The sequence below is a fragment of the Ctenocephalides felis genome, unplaced genomic scaffold (genome assembly GCF_003426905.1).
Source record: "Ctenocephalides felis isolate EL2017-DRISC unplaced genomic scaffold, ASM342690v1 CF-g0.4_SCAFFOLD_03572, whole genome shotgun sequence".
In the NCBI taxonomy this organism is placed as follows: domain Eukaryota; kingdom Metazoa; phylum Arthropoda; class Insecta; order Siphonaptera; family Pulicidae; genus Ctenocephalides; species Ctenocephalides felis.
Window position 1 is genome coordinate 10,122,276 of NW_020539726.1, and position 21,997 is coordinate 10,144,272.

The following is a 21,997-nucleotide window of genomic DNA, read 5'->3' on the forward strand; positions in this document are numbered from 1 at the left end:
CAGTGTTATGATTGTTTGATTTCTTAGAAATAACCATAAGATGTTTTTTTATTAATAAACTGAAGATATATAACTGCAGATTTTTATTTTTTTTCTCGAAACTTTTTATTACGCAATTATTACAACAATTATAAGTATTTTACCATTATACAGTCCTAAAAAAATGCGCCAAATTTTGGTGAAACTTGCCAACACACTTCAGTACATTTCTCAGTAAAAGATCTCTAAAAGACTAATTTTAATAATTAATTAAAAATTTAGAAATTTGAGTTTGATTTTTTGTTAAAAAAAATTCTTGAAACCTGGGGCAAATGCGTAATTATTTTTGACTGTGGTCCTAGAAATATATTTCTCAGTGACGGTTCCAAAATTTAAATAAACATAATTAATAGAAATCAATCTCAATAACCAAAAAATGGTCACGATTTTACCAAAGCTTTAAGTTGCACTGAAAAGCTCATAATTACGCCTCAAAAAACGTGAAACGTTTGACGTTGAGTTCTGGGACACTCATTACTCTTCTTTATCTATGACTCACAATCAGCAATTAAACAAACAATATATACTAGTATATATTAAATTGCTTAACAACGCAATTTATTGTTTATTTAGACTATATGCTAATACTTCTTATTTGTCTTTTATCAATTTATTGTATTAATTATTAAAGCAAGAGAGGGATCTTTATTATTTTTTGTTTTATAATTATTTTAACAAACATGTGAATAATAGATTTAAATACCATTTACCAATATACAGTATGGTATAATTTAAAAATTTAATGAAAAATTAAGTAATATTTATACGAGGTAGTTTGCGGTACCGCACCACTTCTCAATAAATTTAATCACTTGCGGCACCTTACTATTAGGCGCCATTTTCGAGGCGACTGTTATCTTGCTCCAAGCATCACGATTGGCAAGTTTAGATGATCTTTGAAAAGTCACCGGCTGTTTGCCACCCACTGGATAACCACATACAATACATGGAGAATCACCCAACGTCAAGGTTGATTCATACAGTCCCCTTGAATCCAAAGGCAGCACCTAAATTACAATAATATTAAAAAAATCTATTAAATGTAATCTAAATTTGTCCATTGCAATTTTGCAATTTTTCACCTGATCAACTTTTTGATCCATGCTTACAGCCAATATCCATTCTCTAACCTCATCGTGTAGAGCTACATCTTTGGCCAAATGCAATTGCGTTGGAAGAGGTATCGAACTTGGCCAATCGGTGGACGTCAAGTCAGAATGGTCAACTAATAAGCCTAATATATAATAATTAATGAGGCATTGCATAAAATGGTAAATACACATAAATCGTTATATTCAAACTTAATTTATTAAAGCATATGAGGCATGCACGAGACCTTTAATTTATTAATCATAAGTAAAATTTTGAATTTGCTTTATTTGAATTAGTTAAAGTTACCTTCGCCTTCTTCGATTGATTCACACAAATCTAAGTAATGGTTCAATAAAACAAATGCTTCAGATTCTCTTCCGATTGCCCGTAAGTCCATACCAGCTTCATAATATCCTAAAAATTTAAATATGCATATCATTGAAACTTTTTACTTTATAAATTACATAATGTGATTTATTATCACCGAATAATTAATGCAAATCATATTAGAAAGGATATGAAAGCCATATCTCTATTTATATCCTAGTCAGTGCATTATTATGCCTCTAAATTTTTAAACATGTTGGAAGAGATTAGCAAGAAATTGCATTGAGATTTAGAAATGTTGTTTGTGCAATCATAGTCAACTCAATAATCACCTTTATCAGCAGGTATGATATCAGTATGTCGAAGAAGAGCAAGTGATAATTTTGTTCCTATTAGAGACAAGGCTGGTACTGATCGGCAAGCGTGACGAACTGCATAGTAATGTGCTATTAGTAGAAATCGTTCAAACTTAGAAAAAGCCTCTCCTTGTGTTTCACCTGATAGACGCATTTTGTCTGTCTGCAAATATAAATTTTCATATAAACTAAACTATATATTATTTTGAGCTAGGGTCCATAAGGAGAAAGATTAAGTATAATTGTTCGAACAAGTTTTATTATTGCTTTTAGTCAGCGCCTTACATTAACATGATCTATAAACCGTATTTTAAAGAGTCAAAACAAAGAAAAAGAAAAATTCAATACAAAATAAAGATCGCATCAAAAATTTTTGTTAACTTCGTTTAAAAAATTATGTTTTGTTATATAATTTTATATTTTATTCATGAGCATTGTTTAAATGTTTATGTTGTGTCGTGTCACATATTATTGTTATTAACGACAAAAAAAGTCTTTATAAACCTTTATAAACTTTATAAATTTTGGTGTTTATAGCAATTGTTTTTTAACCTATTTTTATGCCAACAAACCAGAGACGGCTGTGACACTCTCCCTCTTCTTGTATGATAATTTCATGACTAATCCATCGTAAATATGGACAGTATTTTAGTACTTCCACGTAGACAAATGTTCAAATTACGATTTAAGGGGCACAAATAGTGTAACCGCCTTAAAAGGTGATTTTTGGGAATTTATATTAAAAACACTACTCTATCAATCATTTCAAAATTTTAGGAGTATATTTATACATGTTTTAAGAATACAAAGCAAAATTTTTGAAAAAAAGAATTAAATATTTTTTAAGTTATCGTCGATCTCCAACGGCGCGACAAAGAAAAAGGCCCTTCACTGCTGCAGTGATTCCGGCCATCTGCGTGGATAAAATTTAAAAAAAAAAATTCTCGGTGAATTAGATAATATTGTCTGTAAAATGAACTACGATAAAGAAAAATTCAAAAATTGACAAAATGACGGCGTTTTTTAGAAAAAAGTCGAATTTTACCCAAAATTTTGGTCGTTTTTGGACTGCCAAAATTCGATTTTTGATCCGATCAAAAAATCGATAGTTCATTTTACGGAGAACTATATATAGAACATGTAAAAAAATTTGATAGTGATCGGATCATTCGTTTTTGAGTAATCGCTGCAGCAAATTCGGAAAATGCTGTTTCGAGAAAAACGCGTTTAAAGATAAAATGATCGTTATACTATATACTATTTATATACTCTTTAAATGGCTGTGACTCAACAACTATTTAAGATATCGATTTAAAATTTTGATATGTTATTTTTAAAGGTATAACCTATCGAAATATGGAAAAATTGAAAATTCGATTATTTAAAAATTTCACACTAGTTGTGCCACTTAATTTACTTTTTTTACAGCTGACTGGTAAATTGACAAAATTATCGCTGATCATAAAAAGGTGACAAAACCGTACCCAGACTCAGCTACTTATTTTTTTGGATTAAATATTTTTAAAAATTATGTATAAGAAAACATTTAGTATACTTCTTATTACATTTAGTGTGAAAGTAGTATTTGTCAAAACATTACCAAGTCATACATCATGTTTCTTAGATCTTGCCAAAGTCTGCCAGCGTTTTCTTCACGCATGGAAAACATTTCGGTGGCGATGCGGGCATATACATTATAATTTTGGGCAAGATCTGGAACCCCATATTCTGTATAGAGAGTAAGGGCTGCTGGAGCACCGCTTGGTTCGTCTTCACTCTCATCAGATTGGCGTAGAAGGTGCGCGGCATAAAGTGCTACATATTTGTGAAGAAGTTCCGGGCTATGTTGGCGTGCTTTGTCTATGCAACGCGTCCATTGGCCTTGTTCGCATAGTAAATCCAAAGCACCTATTATATCTGTGATAAAGTAATGATACATTATATTATAAACAAACCATATTGAGCAAAATTGATCTCAAACATTATACAACGACATCATTCATTTTTACAACTGGGGCTGTTGAGAAGTAAGGTAACTTAATTGTAATACATATAGTTATCCCAAAATTTGAAGTACCGGATATAGAGTAAATAATTTAAATGTTTCATTCCAAAGTGCATATAGCATATTATTATCATTTGTTTTGTTATCTAATGTTTTATTTGTTATTTAATTTGGTTTATTAAATTTTTTTTTTATATTGACTCTTATATTTATGACGCATTGGTTGCATGCATGTTATAAAATATATAATATAAACATTTACCAATATCAGCCAGCTGATCAGCTCTTCCTTCAGATTTTAGTTGATTTTTCTGCTGTTTATCAACATGTGCCAGAAGAGCCATTGTTGGATCTATCTCTTTAGCCAGTCGCCTAGCTCTGCCCCAGTCGTCAGCCGCAATGAAACAATCAACTGCTTCTCGAGGCATATCTGCGCCAAGATATAGCTGCGCTGCTGGACCATATTGTTCCAATTGCAGTAATCTAAAGGATAATTAAATCATATTTTAAAAGTAAATTGAAAATATTTGATGAAATTTTCAATAAATTCGAATCATTTCTTTTGTTAAATTTTTTTTTAATCCAATCAAAATAGATTGCAAAAAACGAAATATAATATATTATTATTAACAAATATCTCCCTTCCGCTTTTTTGCTCTTGGTTTATAATACAAAAAGGCGGAAGGGAGATATTTGACAACCTATTATAAACCTTACATTCCGATACTAGTAACAAGTTGACTCTTATTATTAAACAGTTCAAAATATTGAGTATCTATTATATTTCATAATATTATATCATACGAGTCTCTAAAGTTCGAATTAAATTGTTGTATAAAAGTGAAATTTATGGATATAAACTCTGATAATATGAACAAAGTATATTTCTCACCTTGGGCCCAGTTTCATAGCTATTTCGATGGCATCTCTGCCTTGTAAAAATTGATTGCAAATATCCGCAGCCCTAAGCATAGCAGCCTCAACGGTGCCAGTATCTACAGCTGGTGCATTTAGTAACATTAAAGTATCTACAGATTTCCTAAATTCACCGGCCCGAGCAAATTCTGAAGCCTAGAATTAAAAAAAAGTAGTTTGCTAAACCATACCAATTAACAAATACTGAGTTGTAAATTATGAGTATTAAAATAGTTTTGCGATGAAACTAAAAATATATGATAGGAAGACAAGAAAATTTTATACTTAAATGCATTGTGTTAATATTGTACTGATCATCATATATTATACCTTTGTCAAAATCTGTTTGGAGTCAACATATGCTTCTTTAGATGCATTATCAGTTCTTGAAGAATTTTGAGATGGCATGTAGCGATCATATTCCATTTGCAAAGTAGCGACCATTGTCGGTACATATTCTTTGCAAACACGCAGAGCATCAGCCCACATATCTATATCAATATGTAATATAATAAATCCATAGATGCATAGATTATATAAATGGTATCATAGACTGAGAGCCAGTGAACCTTTTGAATAACGGTGTTCCTGTAAGGCTGAAAATTTTTGTACAGGTGATTCTTAACGTGCTAAGTACGGAAACGACGGTCTGGCAGGTTTTAGCCCTGCACATCATGGTCGTCCAGGCGTTTGAAAGTGTAAAAAATACCCGAAAATTAAACTTGTTCCTGTAAGGTTCAAATTTTTATACGATGTAATTCACTCATTGAGAAGTTCGAAAATCAATCTGCCAGACCATTTCGACCTGCACAAGTACCTGCCAGACGAGCCGGAAAGTGAGCAAAAAATGCCCCAAAATAAACTTTGTCCTGTAAAGCTGGAATTTACATATGTGTTTATCTAAGTAATTCGAAAAAGGTCTGTGCAATTGCCAGACCATTCTGGCTAGCATAAGCCCTTGCCAGACGAGGGCAAAAATGCTATGGCGGGAGGACGAGTAATAGGCGTTGCGTGAAAACTCAGCATATATTCAAACGATATTATGAGAAATTACAATTTATATAAAATATTACAAATTTAAAAAGGTCTGTGCAATTGCCAGACCATTCTGGCTAGCATAAGCCCTTGCCAGACGAGGGCAAAAATGCTATGGCGGGAGGACGAGTAATAGGCGTTGCGTGAAAACTTAGCATATATTCAAACGATATTATGAGAAATTACAATTTATATAAAATATTACAAATTTAAAAAGGTCTGTGCAATTGCCAGACCATTCTGGCTAGCATAAGCCCTTGCTAGACGAGGGCAAAAATGCTATGGCGGGAGGGCGAATAATAGGCGTTGCGTGAAAACTTAGCATATATTCAAACTATATTATGAGAAATTACAATTTATATAAAATATTACAAATTTAAAAAGGTCTGTGCAATTGCCAGACCATTCTGGCTAGCATAAGCCCTTGCCAGACGAGGGCAAAAATGCTATGGCGGGAGGACGAGTAATAGGCATTGCGTGAAAACTTAGCATATATTCAAACTATATTATGAGAAATTACAATTTATATGAAATATTACAAATTTAAAAATTTTAACATTACCGCCTATGTGTTGATCAGCTCCGTTTGCATCCTCCTCAGCAATACGAAAAGGATGTTGTGATATTATTTCAAAAATTGAAGAAGGAACAACGGTATCTCCCATGAACCAATTGAAATCAAATATTTTTTCAATCAATATCCAGCCAGTATTTTGAGGTTTAAGAATTGTTAGTACTCTTAAATGACTATTTGAAAACTATATCTACTCGTGCGGCATGTGCTGCCATTATTTTTTTGAAATATTACCAAATGTTTTTGGTATATTTTTCATTGAATGCAGTAAATAAAATCCATCGAAAACAACAGCATCATACCAAATTGTTTCGTAATCAGTTATATTTAGTTTCGTTATCAGTTGCTCGTAAGACTTCAATCATTGCTGATTTCGCGGTTTTATAGATAGTTCCATCTGCGTGGCAAAGTGACATTAAAACTAGTTGGTATTCGTATTTTGCCTTGAGGCAAGTTACATAAACTTCCCGACTTAATCAATAAAAAATAAATTAATTTATGAGTGATTAAAAGTATTACGAGTGGATTTATTGCAGATAATTGAAAACGAACGATCACGACGTTAACTCGGGGTATTTTCTAAAAGCAAAGAACCAGTTTTCGTAAGATTTCAATGGTTCAGTATGTTCATTAAGACCAAGTACTCTGGCGTTATACCAAGTAAATTGTCTAAGTTTAATTTTAACAAATGTGAAATTAACTACTTATTTTCTCAAACTTTGATGAATTTTTAAAATTAAACTACTTGTCGTAATGCGGTAAATTCTCACTAAATTCTATGAGACCATGATATATATATCCCCCAAAAAAATTCCATGAAAATCGGCTTAAATTTTGTTATCAACAGTTAATTACAAGAAAACGGCTCGGTAGATTTTCACCTAAAACTAATCAGTATCATTCCCAACTAATATCTTTCGAACAGTTTTTTGATTTTTTAAAATCAATTCGGTGGTATGAGCTTAAATGTGGACGAAAAGTTTAACAATTTCTCCAAATTACAAAGAAACGGCAGATCGTCGCACTAAACAGACAAACGATAGTCCTCATCGAGGTACATCAAATGGCTTTTGAATTTCTGAAATGGGTTCAGGCGTTTTTGAGCAAACGTCGATAAAAGGTCTAATTTTGATAAATGCCAAAAAAGCGATATTATTTTTTGCAAATTTTGATGAATTTTTAAATCGGTCCAGTCGTTTTTGAGAAAACGTCGATTTACTTACGGAAAAAAATCTGTTCACACATACATACTTTTTCCAAATTTGGTCTCATTCGATTCAGAATGGCTTGAAACGTCGAGAGAACATAAAATTAACGAATCAGATTTTTTGATGAAAACAAACTTTTTCGGGAAGCTAACAATTGTAATGGGATATGATAATATTTTTTCAAGATCAATATTTGCTAATAGGCGACCAACCAAATCACGTTGGACACGAATTTCGTGAATTTCATTATTAGCTTTAATAGGTTTCTTCTTTTTTTCTGAAGAAGAAATTCATAATTTTTACCTGTGAAATTTTTTCTTCAAATCTCTTACCCTCCGTTGAACATTCAGAAATGAATGTTTTTTTTCCAATTTTCACCTATTTTCATAAAATTCAATAGCTACTCGATAGAAGCCTGAATTGAAGTATTAATTAGCGATATATCTGATAATGATGATTAATTCATGATGATATATATTTCATTGTAACTAATTAAATTTATTTTGACCATAGTTTGCAATTTCTTATAATATAGTTTGAATATATGCTAAGTTTTCACGCAACGCCTATTATTCGCCCTCCCGCCATAGCATTTTTGCCCTCGTCTGGCAAGGGCTTATGCTAGCCAGAATGGTCTGGCAATTGCACAGACCTTTTTAAATTTGTAATATTTTATATAAATTGTAATTTCTCATAATATAGTTTGAATATATGCTAAGTTTTCACGCAACGCCTATTATTCGCCCTCCCGCCATAGCATTTTTGCCCTCGTCTGGCAAGGGCTTATGCTAGCCAGAATGGTCTGGCAATTGCACAGACCTTTTTAAATTTGTAATATTTTATATAAATTGTAATTTCTCATAATATAGTTTGAATATATGCTAAGTTTTCACGCAACGCCTATTATTCGCCCTCCCGCCATAGCATTTTTGCCCTCGTCTGGCAAGGGCTTATGCTAGCCAGAATGGTCTGGCAATTGCACAGACCTTTTTAAATTTGTAATATTTTATATAAATTGTAATTTCTCATAATATAGTTTGAATATATGCTAAGTTTTCACGCAACGCCTATTATTCGCCCTCCCGCCATAGCATTTTTGCCCTCGTCTGGCAAGGGCTTATGCTAGCCAGAATGGTCTGGCAATTGCACAGACCTTTTTAAATTTGTAATATTTTATATAAATTGTAATTTCTCATAATATAGTTTAAATATATGCTAAGTTTTCACGCAACGCCTATTATTCGCCCTCCCGCCATAGCATTTTTGCCCTCGTCTAGCAAGGGCTTATGATAGCCAGAATGGTCTGGCAATTGCACAGACCTTTTTAAATTTGTAATATTTTATATAAATTGTAATTTCTCATAATATCGTTTGAATATATGCTGAGTTTTCACGCAACGCCTATTACTCGTCCTCCCGCCATAGCATTTTTGCCCTCGTCTGGCAAGGGCTTATGCTAGCCAGAATGGTCTGGCAATTGCACAGACCTTTTTCGAATTACTTAGATAAACACATATGTAAATTCCAGCTTTACAGGACAAAGTTTATTTTGGGGCATTTTTTGCTCACTTTCCGGCTCGTCTGGCAGGTACTTGTGCAGGTCGAAATGGTCTGGCAGATTGATTTTCGAACTTCTCAATGAGTGAATTACATCGTATAAAAATTTGAACCTTACAGGAACAAATTTAATTTTCGGGTATTTTTTACACTTTCAAACGCCTGGACGACCATGATGTGCAGGGCTAAAACCTGCCAGACCGTCGTTTCCGTACTTAGCACGTTAAGAATCACCTGTACAAAAATTTTCAGCCTTACAGGAACACCGTTATTCAAAAGGTTCACTGGCTCTTGGTCTATCAGCATATAGAAATAATGTAAAGACATGATGATATAAACTTAGATTATAATTAACAATTTGTTTTACAAATGATCATTAGTTTTTTTAAAATGGTCGTACTTACTTGCATCTCGGTATCTCTTAATTATAAGCTCTGGTTGTTCAGCTCGTATGAGCAGTGCTTCAAATTCTGAAAATCTTTTCTCTTCAAACGATTCCATGGCCTGCATAAGTAGTACTTCGGTAACACTTTCTGGGGCATGTGCTTTGGCTACTCTCAGAGCGTTGAACCAATCGCTATTGTGGGTGTACCTGCATAACAAAAATGTTGAAAATATGTATTGTCAAAAATAACATTACCTAAAATTATTTGCTAAATATAATGATTTTTATACGCTCACATCATAATGGCTTCTTTCGGTTTTTCTGCAAGTATAAACTCTGCTTCTGCTTGTTCAAACTTGCCGTCATCTTCAAGAGCCATAGCAAGCTTTAGGTGTACATCTCCTGCTGGTCTATTACCAGCTTTGCACAAGCTGATTGCAAAGTCAAATTGATCAGAATCACAAGCGTATGTTATACATTGATCCAACAGATTCATTCTATTCAGCAAACGCACTGCAGAGTCCAAATGCAATGATCTAGAAGAATAAAATATATTGTTCAAGTAAAAATACTTCTATTAACGTTGCTTAAGACGGAAAAAAATTCTATTGGTCAATATATGCATTCAAATTAGCAGTAATCATAAGAAAACTGCTATCTAATTATGATTAATATTGCATTATTAATTGCAATGCATATAATTACATGTTTTCAAAATATTGTTAAAAGTTTCTTTCTTTAACCAAAAAGAAAGTTCTATATCTTGGAAATAGAAACCATAAAAAACCGAGCCAGTTTTAAAGACAAATTCCAAGCGTTGGAGAAGGCATTTCATGGAACAGTTTAAATTACAGATATGCTTTGTTTTATTACCTGGCCCAAAGAAAAGCAACTTGATTTGCAGAAAGTTCTCCACCATATTGCTTGGCAGTGCGATGTGCGTCTTCCCATTTGTTGGCAGTGCGGTACGCGTTGACGGCGGCGCGCCAATCTCCAGCCGCCAAGAAATGTTGTTCCGCTTGTCGTAGACGGCCAGAAGATTCTAACTGACGTGCAAGGTGTAAATGTGTGCTACCTAATAATGAAAAGGATAATAGAAATAAGCATCAATTTACTATTTTTGCAAAACTCAAAATGGTTAGTAGATAATCTTATGTATAAGCCAAAAATGTATCTGTTGCTAAGAGTTTTCATAAAGAAGCTTTTTATGTATGAAGTGAAATGATTTGCAATTTGTTACAACTATTTACGAAAAAACCTGAATGCTATGTTATGAAGAGTGCAAATAATTAGGCTTTTGTGTCTACATTGAGATCATATTAATACTGAATTTTATCATATTTAAAACCCTTTCGTTTTTAAGAAAACTGAATTACGAGATGAATGAGAATTATTATTGTATTAGTTGAATAATTAATTATTATATTTACCCAGCAAGTCCTTGTGATATTTTTCCACCAGGCGAATCATATGATCAAACAATTCCAATCGTTTATACATTGCAATTGCGAGATCTGGTTCGTTGATTGCAAGTAAAACTTGTTCTGCCTCTCGTAATTTATTTGAAGCTTCAAACTCTTGCGCTTGTTCGGTATACATTTTAGTGACTTCTTCTGAATCTAAGTAACTAACAAATAAAAAACATATATTAGTTAATGTTATTTTTCCACTGTTTGTTATACCATTCAATATTAGTTTATTTTATTATACTAACTTCTAAAAACACAATATTAGATATTACAAACTATGAAATAATTTCAAACTGTTATAGGAATTAAAATTATATTATTTACCTGGATGCTAGTTCATAACCTCTCTGCCATTGACCGGCTTTATTTAATAAAGTGACGGCTTGCTTAATATCGCCAACTCGAACAAGTAATTCCTCAGCTAACTCAAATTCTTCAAGATCAATCATTTGCTGGGATAAAAGTGTGCTATGCTGTTTAAGAGCTTCGACATCGCCCACTACCTAAAATAAATTAATCGATTAATCATGTACATCTATTGGTAGGTCTTAATCCCATTAAAGTCAGTGTTATTCGATTCACTGATGAGATATCAAAAAACTAAAATAAAACAAGTAGATTTATCACCCAGGCATTTTTGCATTGTTATGTCCTTATTAAATTTCGTTATTGATATTTTTACAATTAACTCAAAATTATTTGCGAAATATGTACTTTACCTAATTCTTTAAATTCTATTAAATCAATTACATTATATTATTAAATTAATCACATTATACAATTACAATGTATATTAATTTAAAATAATCTTTCTCTGGGACAGTTCTCAAGGATTCAATGATATAAGGTTGTCAAATATATCCCTTCCGCCTTTTTGTATTATAAACCAAGAGCAAAAAAGCGGAAGGGAGATATTTGACAACCTAATACAAAAATGAACATATTAAATAGTATAAAGCAAACCCTAATTGACTGCCCTTGGTAATTCAATTTAAATTGACAAACATCTTCGTACAAAACAATTTATTTGCAATTTTTTAATATCTAGACGAAAGTCATGAGGTCAAATTTATGGTCGACCAGGCTTTCTAGTTTAACGCATAATCTTTTCAGTCTAATTTTTCAGTGGAATAAAGTCTCTAAATGATATACCTGTGCAATTTGTATTGCTTTCCTCCATTGTTTAGCACCAACTGCCGCATCCAGAGCTTTAATGGTGCAACCCGCTTCGATGTAATGGTTGATGGCCGCGTCAAATTGTCTTTTAGATGTTAGCCAATCGCCCCATTGCTCCTCCAAACTTGTTACCATATCAGGATTAACCTTTCTTGATAGCTCCAGAGCTTTCGAGAAATTACCACCTAAGTGTCAAGTAAATAATAAAAAAATTGCACTCTCAAAATTGTTTAATAATATATAACTTTTCTTTATATTTTGGCCATTATGACTACTAACATTATTGAAACAATCTGACGAGTTCATTTATTTTTCTTTTTGACTAAAGCAAGTTATATCAAAATAACTTTAATATTAATTAATAATACTTTCCTCGAGTATAATATTGTATAGCTTTAGAACTGTTCTTTCTTTGCAAGGATAAATCACCAGCAAGTTCAAACATTTCATTTTTGATTAAAGATGCATCGATATCTTCAATCATATCTCCTTGCTGCAGTAATTCGACGTGTTGCATTGCCAATCGTGAAGCTCTTGCCGGACGATTTGCCTGAAATAATAACATATTCAAATAATAGCAAAATCAACAAATATTTAATACTACGACAAAATTTTGAATCTATGGAGTAATTAATTTAATTTCTAATGATAAATTAGAATTAGTTAAATTTGAAGTGTTTTTACAAAATGATTTATAAAAAGATTTTTATTTTTATTATATGTTTTAAATATATATGAATATAATATAATTAGTATCATATTTCATAAAATGTATTTTTTTTACCTTTAGGTACATTTTCAGCGCTTCTTCTAAATCACCCTGCTTCTCAAAAACTTCACCAGCCTTTTCTTCTTGACCTAATAAAGATTCCAAAAATTTGATGAAATTTTGTATCATGTATTATTTTTTACACATTTAATTTATGATTCAAATATTCCAAAATAACATTCATAAACTTCTCGTAAGTCAAGAAATTAAAGTAGCAAAAATAAAAACAACTTTTGATCACCTTATTTCAAGACCTCCAATATTAAACAATCTTACCTAGTGGGGCGCATGGCATCGTGCCTTAAGGCAAATTGCTGGAACTTTCCGTACCAATTTTTTTTTTAAAGATTAACATTTATGAAAATAATTTACTCTGAAAAATTAGATTTTTGAGAAACTAAAAATTTTTGACAAAAATTTACTTTTTTTTTGAAAAAAAAACTTGAACTTGAAGAAAAGTGTATTTTGAAATATTTTGAAAATTCTGAACTTTTTTTCAAAGCAATCGTACTGCTTTAACTGCATCGAGATGAAATATCGAAGCGCCGCCGTCTAACGGATAAACATTGATACGAAACCCATAGAAATGTAAACGAAATTCATACTTATTGTTAAAATGTCTATAAAATATCTGATAATTTGATGTGCATATGTCTATTGATCATTTTTGACCGCCAGATGGCATTTTTTTTACTTTTTTTACTAGATCTCCGAAACCGTTAGACCTGCCTTTATGAAAATTTGATCAGTTTTTCATCTTGTTAATACAAGTAAAATGTTTTTTGAATTATTCTAATCGGACGCTCCGTTCTCTTAAAAACTGAGTTATCGTTTTTGGCAATTTTGCCCCATATCTTCCGAACGGCTAGACCTGCCTTTGCCAAAAACTAATTAGCACGTCTCCTTATCAATACAAATCGAATGTTTTTTGAATTATTCAAATCGCTTCATCCGTGTTCCCGAAATCGTCGACGAAAATTTGTATCCGCAAACACATACACACGCGCACACACACACATACATACATCAATTTTTTCTAAGGTGTGTCAAAATATTCAGAACCCTCTGAAACGTAAAAATATATAAAAATTTTCATTTTCGATTTTTTTGCGATTACTATAACTTACCCTACGGGAAGTTAAAAAAAGCTCATTTTCTTGTTTTTATTTCTTATCAAACTTAACATGAAAATACCTGTTTCTAATAGAAAAGACATTTGCTTTTGTTTGAGATCTTTTAAATTATGATAATTTCTTCGTTCAGCTAACGTTATTACTTCATCCCACATATGAAGTTTTTGGTACATTTTCAGTGCAGATTCAATATCTCCTTGCTCTAAGTATATTCCTTCTGCAGTTTTGAGATCTCCAGAAAGCATTGCCATTCGAGCCCATACTTCTGGGCATTGCATTCCTAAAAATAAAAATAAAAGTTGAATTGCAATCTGATTGTAAACCCAACATATATTCACAAAGGAAACATAAACGTTGATAAATAAACATAAGCGTTTACTTAAAAAAAAAATGTATTATCTATTTATAAACCATTATATGTTTGTCCTGCTTATTTTGCGGTTTCAATTTCTTAGTAATCGTGTCTAAGCTCGGCTGATCACAATCCATCAATTTTATTCATTTTTATTAAATTTTCTAATTCAACCATATAAGATTTTATCTTACCATCAACGGAATGTTCCTTTTCGTAATCGTCAGCAATTTTGATTGTTTCTTGTAAGTAAAAAGCCTTCGATGCATCGCCCAATGCAGCAAATGATCTTTCGGCCACCTTGAAGAGCGAACTTAATTATTATATTACCAATAGTGCAAACTAATATAAATATAATCAATTTTGTCTACCTTTAAATTATTGATTGATAAAGCAATATTTGCCAAGTTATGCCACATGGCTTCAGCTTCAGGTTTGTCACCTAATTCTTCCAAGAAAAATATGGCACGACCAAAATCGTTGTCGTGTACCGCGGTGCCAAATTCTACTAAGCCTTTAATAATTAAATACAATTTACTAGTAATTATTTTCAATATTTATCATTGTCGATTATTTAATTTTTGAAGTAATACAAAGCAATTGTGTATTTAATTAAAAACAGAAAAAATGTTTGGAGCTTGGAGATATAAAGAGTAGAATAGAGTCCAAGAATGTTCAATCGAATGTATTGATGATTTGAAATTAATTTTAAAAGAATACTAAAAAAATATTTTACCTTCGTCTAATGGGTATGAAATAGAACTTGGTCCATCTTGCGCCAAAGCTTCCGTCTTTCCGGCTTCTCTATTAACATCGTAGAGTTCTCCTCTAATAGGAACAATTGATACGTGTTCTGGTAGATCAATATTGTACCAAACTGCCATATTATTCCCAGATTGAGCCACAGCAACATCACTTCCAGGAACCCATTGCACAAATGCTACTCCGCTCAATATTGTTTCTTTGTGACCTTAAATTTAGATAGAATATGTGAGGAATAGATTATTGTGAGGCAAGCTCAAAGGTGTATAAAATTTACTTATGTGAATATAAGCAATAGCCAAAAAATATTAGTATATATAGTTTAAAAACGTGTATTACTTCAAAAAATATTATAGCTTGTGAATTGCATAAAATAACTTTACCACTCGCGACGTCAATTAGCATAAGCCGCTGCTTTTTGTCTCTGAAAAGAAGTTTATGGGCAGTTTCACTCAATTCCAACCAGTCAATTTTTGAATCATGAGATATTTGTGCAATGACGACCGTTTGTGGAATCAAATCAACGACACAAATAGTTTTGAGATCCAGCAAGTACGCTAATTTCTTGCAATTTACATCTTGAGATCGTTCGTTCAGACGAACCGAAATAACATGAGGATTCATAAATTCTGTACGAACCTAAAAAAGGTATAGATAAAAATTATTAATATTATATAATAAGATATATATATATATATATATATATAAAATTTTATATTAATTTTGATAAATTATATATACATATATATATATATATATATATATATATAATAGTGTAGTTTATCACAAATTAATCCTTGTATCGCAATATGATATTGATAAATTTCAAAATATAACTAATACAATTTGTTTTCCAAGAATTTATCTTACCGATCCAAGTATTATGTTTTCTCCATATTCAACTAGTGACAATTCGCCGGCGTTAAATATGAGGCATACATTCGCATAATCAAAGAAAAAGCGCTCATTGTGTCCTGAATTTGTCCAATGTATTTCGCTAATTAGACTTCTAGTCAAATCTGCTAATATCAAAGTATCATCCGTTCGTGCGACTAAATAATTGTCTCTGCCTAACAAAACATACAAAATAAATTTTGAAGATAAATAAATTTTAATTGTGAACTAATTTAATATAGTATATAATCAAGCAATTTATTATTATGCCACATTTGATGTAAATTACAATATCGTTAATTATAATTTCATCCTTCCCGAAATTCGTATTAGGGATTTCAATTTAATATCACTAGATTTCTTTAGCACAAGTTAGGTTTTGGTCATTATTTTTTAATTAGGCAAAGTAGGGTATTTGACATAAAAATGATATGACTAATATAATTGCTTTCAAAATAGTATTTGGCTGATATCTAATATAATTGCTATAAAAGCTGATATCTAATATAATAAATACCCATAACTCGAACATCATCAATTTCACGACCAAATTTGGAACGTACGATCATATTCACAGCCGAATCGTTATTTCCTTGGGTTTTGACCAGCACTTGATTTGGTCCAACATAGGTTAATTCATATTTGTCTTTCCACAAAGTCCTGTATAAAACAAGCTTTATTCTTTTAAGTCCATATTATTTAATATCAATTCAGTACAACCACGGTATCATAATACTTACTACGATACTACTAGTGTTTTAATTTCATTAAATTATTTAATTTCATTAAAATATTAATAAGTTCGAAAGATACATGTGAATTTTTTTTTCTAAAAAAGTTGAATTTCAAGAATGCTTGAGCTAGTAAACTGATGTTTCTTTCCTAAGTTAGAATGAGAATTTTGGTTTCAAAAGTCAAAGCATTGTTATTTCTGTTGCATTTGCTGAATTATTACTCAGTTAATCTCAACCTTTGAAATAGTTTTTGTAAAGATTATTGTTACTTTTGCTCAATGAATATCTATGTAATTGACACAAATCTGACATGAAACTCCAGAAATTTGATATCAACATACTAGCTATTTTTGCTTCATAAATTTCATCATTAACATAGATTTCCAACTTGGCGCTTAACTCGAGGGCATAATTTAAATCAAATATGGTTTTAACAGATGCCCAATTAAATGTCATTATAAATTTACATTTCAAACAACATTTCTGAAAGAACAAATGGGTCATTCTTTTACAAAATGCATGGATTTTGGGAAAAATGAATGTCACATTTCAGAATTGTCTGAAATTTTATATTTAATATTTTTTTATGTAACAAAGTCTCCAACAAATTGTAAAAAGAAATTTGTAGCAGATTTTTGTTTTCTATCGATTCAAGTTTTGGGAAGCGTGGGTAAAACCTTAGTGAACAATTAGGAGTTGTTCAGGAAAAATCCTGAAAACGTGTCAGATAATTTTAAGTTCAATATTTGTAAAAAAAAGTCAGACAATTCTGAACACGAAAATGTCCAGGTCTGGTTGGTGTGCGGTTTGTAAAAGATTGATTCATATATTTATCTAGTTACGTTCTCACCTCCGCAAAACAGACTCGAAAACTTCAACAGCTCCGCAAAGAGAGCCTAAAACAACCCGAGAACCATCCCGTTTCCAAGCCATAGCAGTTACGGTGTAAAAATTTGGAATGTCACGTGGCGGACCTTCTTCCCAAGTTGTCTTTCGTGAATTCCAGTCATAAATTCGAATCCGATCGAAGCTGCCAACTGCTACAGCCTATATTATTTTGATAACCTCAATTATACACATTATAAATTTTGAATATTATGTGAATTGATTTGGATTGCAGTTCTCAAAATTAATCTACGCAAGTTAGATAAAAAATCTTGATTTTGATCCTACAATTGCACAACAAGGACTAGGTCAAGGAGGTTAGAATATATGCGAAACTCTATAGATATAAATGAGATTTGTTTGTATTTAATAATATATTAAAATTATTATGCATTTATAAATATTGTAGAACCCTAACAACATCTGTGTATTTTATTTGAAAAAAAAACTAGCAAAAGTTGTAGAATTTTTTTTCAATCCTAAAAATGTATGTATGTATATTAAATTACCTGCCCACTTGGACTACAACACGCGACTGTAAATTCTCTTTCATTATCGTCCCTTGTATAATCAAACTGTTTAGTAATTTTGCCTTGGGCATCATATATGCAAACTCGGCGATCACATCCTCCAACAAGTATCTAATTGTGAATAATTAGTGATTAATTAATAATGTCAACTGATTTGATAGTATAACAAAACAAAGTTTTTTAATATTTTTGGTTAGAAACTGCTTAAATACCCATTACTTCTCTTAAGCGCAGACTTGTATACCAACGCAGTTTCGAGAAAAAGGAATAAATTACTAATGTCTTGGAAATGTTATCAGAACTAGAAACAATTTCATTTGCATGGACAATTTGGATTTTCAGTTAAACAAATAATTTTTAGCAGTTTATACAAACTATTGCAAAACAATTTCAACTCGCTCGCTGTTGAAATTTAAAAGTCTATCTAATTTCAGAAATGGAAAACCTATCATCTTTGAAAACAAATTTGCTTTACCTTTCAAATTAACGCAAAGTACTTTATTTTTGAAACTTAAGTTTTACACTTCCAATTGAATTGAACCATAATGATATCTCTTACTAATGATTTATATTTTTACCTGCCCTTGTAACCATGCAAGTGCATATGGCGCCACTGAATGCACCAGCACACGTCCTTGTTGCTCCGAATGACCATCGCTGGTGAAAAATCTTACTATTGTGCCATCTGCATGACCAGAAAGAAATCCTGTTCCTTGATTATTACTCGCCAATGAAACGGCAAAGCTATCAGTAGTGTAAAGCGTTTGAGATTTGTTAGTTTTTAGATTTAGTAGACGGATTTTGCCATCTGCCAGTCCGCAGATTAAAGCCCCTTTAAAAAATAAAATATAAGTTAATAATAAACCAATGCCTATGCTTTGAAAGCCACTAGTTAATACGATATACACATTAGAGTATAAAGAAAAATATGTGGTTGATTATAAAAGCATATACGAATAAAATTTACTAATTAGGATGAATCTAAGGTTTACGTTATCAGTTACGTTATGTTTTAACTACCTGAGAGCAACCATATAGCGCAGGTGACAGCAGAACCTTGTGCAAATTTATTACAAATTGCCTTCTTATCACCCCAATTGTCGCCAATTTTGTACACAAAGACAATACTATCAGATTGTGCCACTGCAAGTTTTGTTGAGTCCGGTCCAAAGGCCAAGGATTTGATGATATATGATCGTTTACCATTTTCAGGTTGGCTTGGTTTGGTCGAAAATTTGTCCCGTCTTTCTCCATTTTCATCGAATAAAAGAATTGTTCGGTCGGAAGTCCCAACAGCGAGCTTTACATTATTGGGCGACCATGCCAAAGCTGCTATGCGATTTTCGTGGTCCTGATAAAAAAATGTGTGATGAGAGCAGAATAAGAAATCAAAATATTGAGTAATATTAATTAACCCTGTCCACGCGCTAATTCCGGAATTCGTATGTATGTTGCCGCCGGGGCGGAGGCATCCTAGTGGAAAGGGTTAATTAGTTATTGATAGAGTATTAAAGTTCAAGTTTCATTAAATTTGCGTTATAAATATATTAAAAAAAATAATTACACACTTTACAAAAATCTGAATCTATGGTATAACAAGATAAAATATATTATCTTATGAGATATTAATAATTAATTAATTTATTAGACTTTTTTTTGTTATTATTATTTTTTGTAATTTTCAAATTACAAAAGCAGATAAGGGATCAACAATGCAAAATAAGTTAAAAGCAAGATAAATATTTCATTAGTTATTGATTATGTATTACATTCTATCTCTCATTAATTTTATTTTTGTAATGTATAAAAAGTATTAAATACAAAATTTGTGAAAATGTAAGTCAATGCATTATATAACAAAATACAATATATGATCTCATGAGATTATTAATAATTATTATTAATTAAGTTTTAATGTTCAAATATATAATATTTTAATTAATGTTCAAAATAATATTATTTTCAATATCACATAAGAGATCGCATTGCAAAACAGGTTAAAAACAATATTAAAATATTTCCTTAGTAATTGATAATGCATTAAATTACATATTCCATTGAATTTACTTCACTAATGTATGAAATTAATAAGAATGTTAAAAACAAAGTATAATCTTCTCCAATCGCTAAATGCAGAATTCGGGCGGCATCCGAGTGGAAAGGGTTAACAAATTATGAAAAAATTTGTGGTATAACAGGATATGATATGATAAATAATTTCATATAACTCATAATCTAATCATTAATTAAGTTTATCAAAAATATTATTTTTTACTACTTTCAAATCTCAATAAACATTTTACACAAGAGATATTGATATTAAAAATTAATGTATTTAATTTAACAAATCAATTTTAAATTATTATCTAGTTAGTGTAAATTTTTGAGCACTTTCTTAATTATCATTTTAAATAATAAAGTCTTTAGGTAAATGTAAACTACCCTGTAAGCAATACACATTTCGGAATTTTAAAACATACAATCAAATGTTACATGATTATAATATTCATACAAGCCAGAATAGTAACCAAAATAATGTTTATATTTTGACATATCAATATTAAATAGTTTTCAAAATTCATAAAGTTGGTCAAATAATTAGTTCACCTTCTTAATAGTAAATTATATCACCTTATGATAAATGCAAACTACAGAATAAAACATACATATTTTAAAATCTTAAAAAAAAAGAAAAGAAAAGAAAAAAAAATGATATTTAAAAACAGTAGTTCTTATTTAGACATATCAATATTAATTCATTATAGAGTCGGTGAAATATTTCGAGCACTTGCTTAGTTAAAAATTATACTTAAGGTGAATGTTAATCGCAAAGTAAAACATACCTGTGCATTTAAAATAGATTTTAAATATTTTAGCTGCATTTGTTTTTATAGATAAACCAAACAATGTGCATGTTTTATTTTGATCGAAAGGAACTGTTTTTATTAGCGATCACCATGACGACGGTTCCAAAGAAAAACATTACTAGTAGAACGGAATACATAGAACATAGAATCGACATGGTATCGACCTGGACCCTAGGCAATATTAGAATACCCTGTGTTCATATGGACATGGACTGTAACACAAAAAAATGATTTTGTTTGTTTTCAAAATAAAATTTTTCGTGTAATATATAGAGGATTCTGTACTTTTATCAAGTCAGTTTTAATTTTAATACCACTTTTAATTAAAATATACAGAATATACAGAATAACATACAGAAAACGCTACAAATTTGTTTGAAAACTGAAAAATAAGATTTTTGAGACTTTTTTTTAAATTTTAATTTTAATTTGAAATATTTGGTATTGGCTGGGTAGAGACAAAATATCGAAACGCTTAAGCTCCGATTCCTCAGAAACTCAAGTGCCGTTTTTGACACTTTTTTCTCGTATTTTCGAAACGGCTAAACCTGTCTTAGCCAAAAAGTAATCCGCACGTCACCTAAATCATAGCGATCGATTGTTTTTTAAATTATTCAAATCGGTTGATCCGCGTTTCCGAAATCGTCGATAAAAATCTGTATCCAAACACACACACATACACACATCATCCATTTTTCTAAGGTATGCCAAAATGTTCAGATACAGTAAAGCTATATAAATACTTTCGTATTCGATTTTTTACGGTCACTCCACCCTACGTGAAATTAATATATTAGAATTTTTTTCAGTTTAAAATTTGTGACACAGGTTTTGTGCACCTCACATAGGTATTATAAAAGTATTACTAGTATAACTAGTATTAAATCAATATATATTAATAACCAAACATTAAACCAGCATTATATCAATATA

At 31.0% G+C, this 21,997-nt stretch overlaps 1 protein-coding gene across 1 annotated transcript; it reads right to left on the reverse strand.

Annotated features, from left to right (window-relative positions):
* Nucleotides 1-800: 800 nt before the first annotated feature.
* On the reverse strand, nucleotides 801-21,079 carry LOC113388056 (intraflagellar transport protein 172 homolog). The gene is made up of 28 exons (XM_026625467.1): nucleotides 21,041-21,079; nucleotides 19,218-19,548; nucleotides 18,776-19,029; nucleotides 18,177-18,308; nucleotides 17,633-17,829; nucleotides 16,566-16,708; nucleotides 16,025-16,224; nucleotides 15,538-15,793; nucleotides 15,129-15,362; nucleotides 14,764-14,906; nucleotides 14,587-14,692; nucleotides 14,102-14,320; nucleotides 12,923-12,996; nucleotides 12,513-12,688; nucleotides 12,115-12,325; nucleotides 11,287-11,465; nucleotides 10,924-11,120; nucleotides 10,367-10,568; nucleotides 9,790-10,029; nucleotides 9,513-9,700; nucleotides 5,065-5,225; nucleotides 4,712-4,890; nucleotides 4,082-4,302; nucleotides 3,415-3,731; nucleotides 1,791-1,977; nucleotides 1,438-1,545; nucleotides 1,122-1,273; nucleotides 801-1,046 (listed from the first exon to the last, which is right to left on the reverse strand). The coding sequence occupies exons 1-28, from the start codon at nucleotides 21,077-21,079 to the stop codon at nucleotides 801-803; spliced, it is 5,292 nt and encodes a 1,763-aa protein (XP_026481252.1).
* Nucleotides 21,080-21,997: the final 918 nt, after the last annotated feature.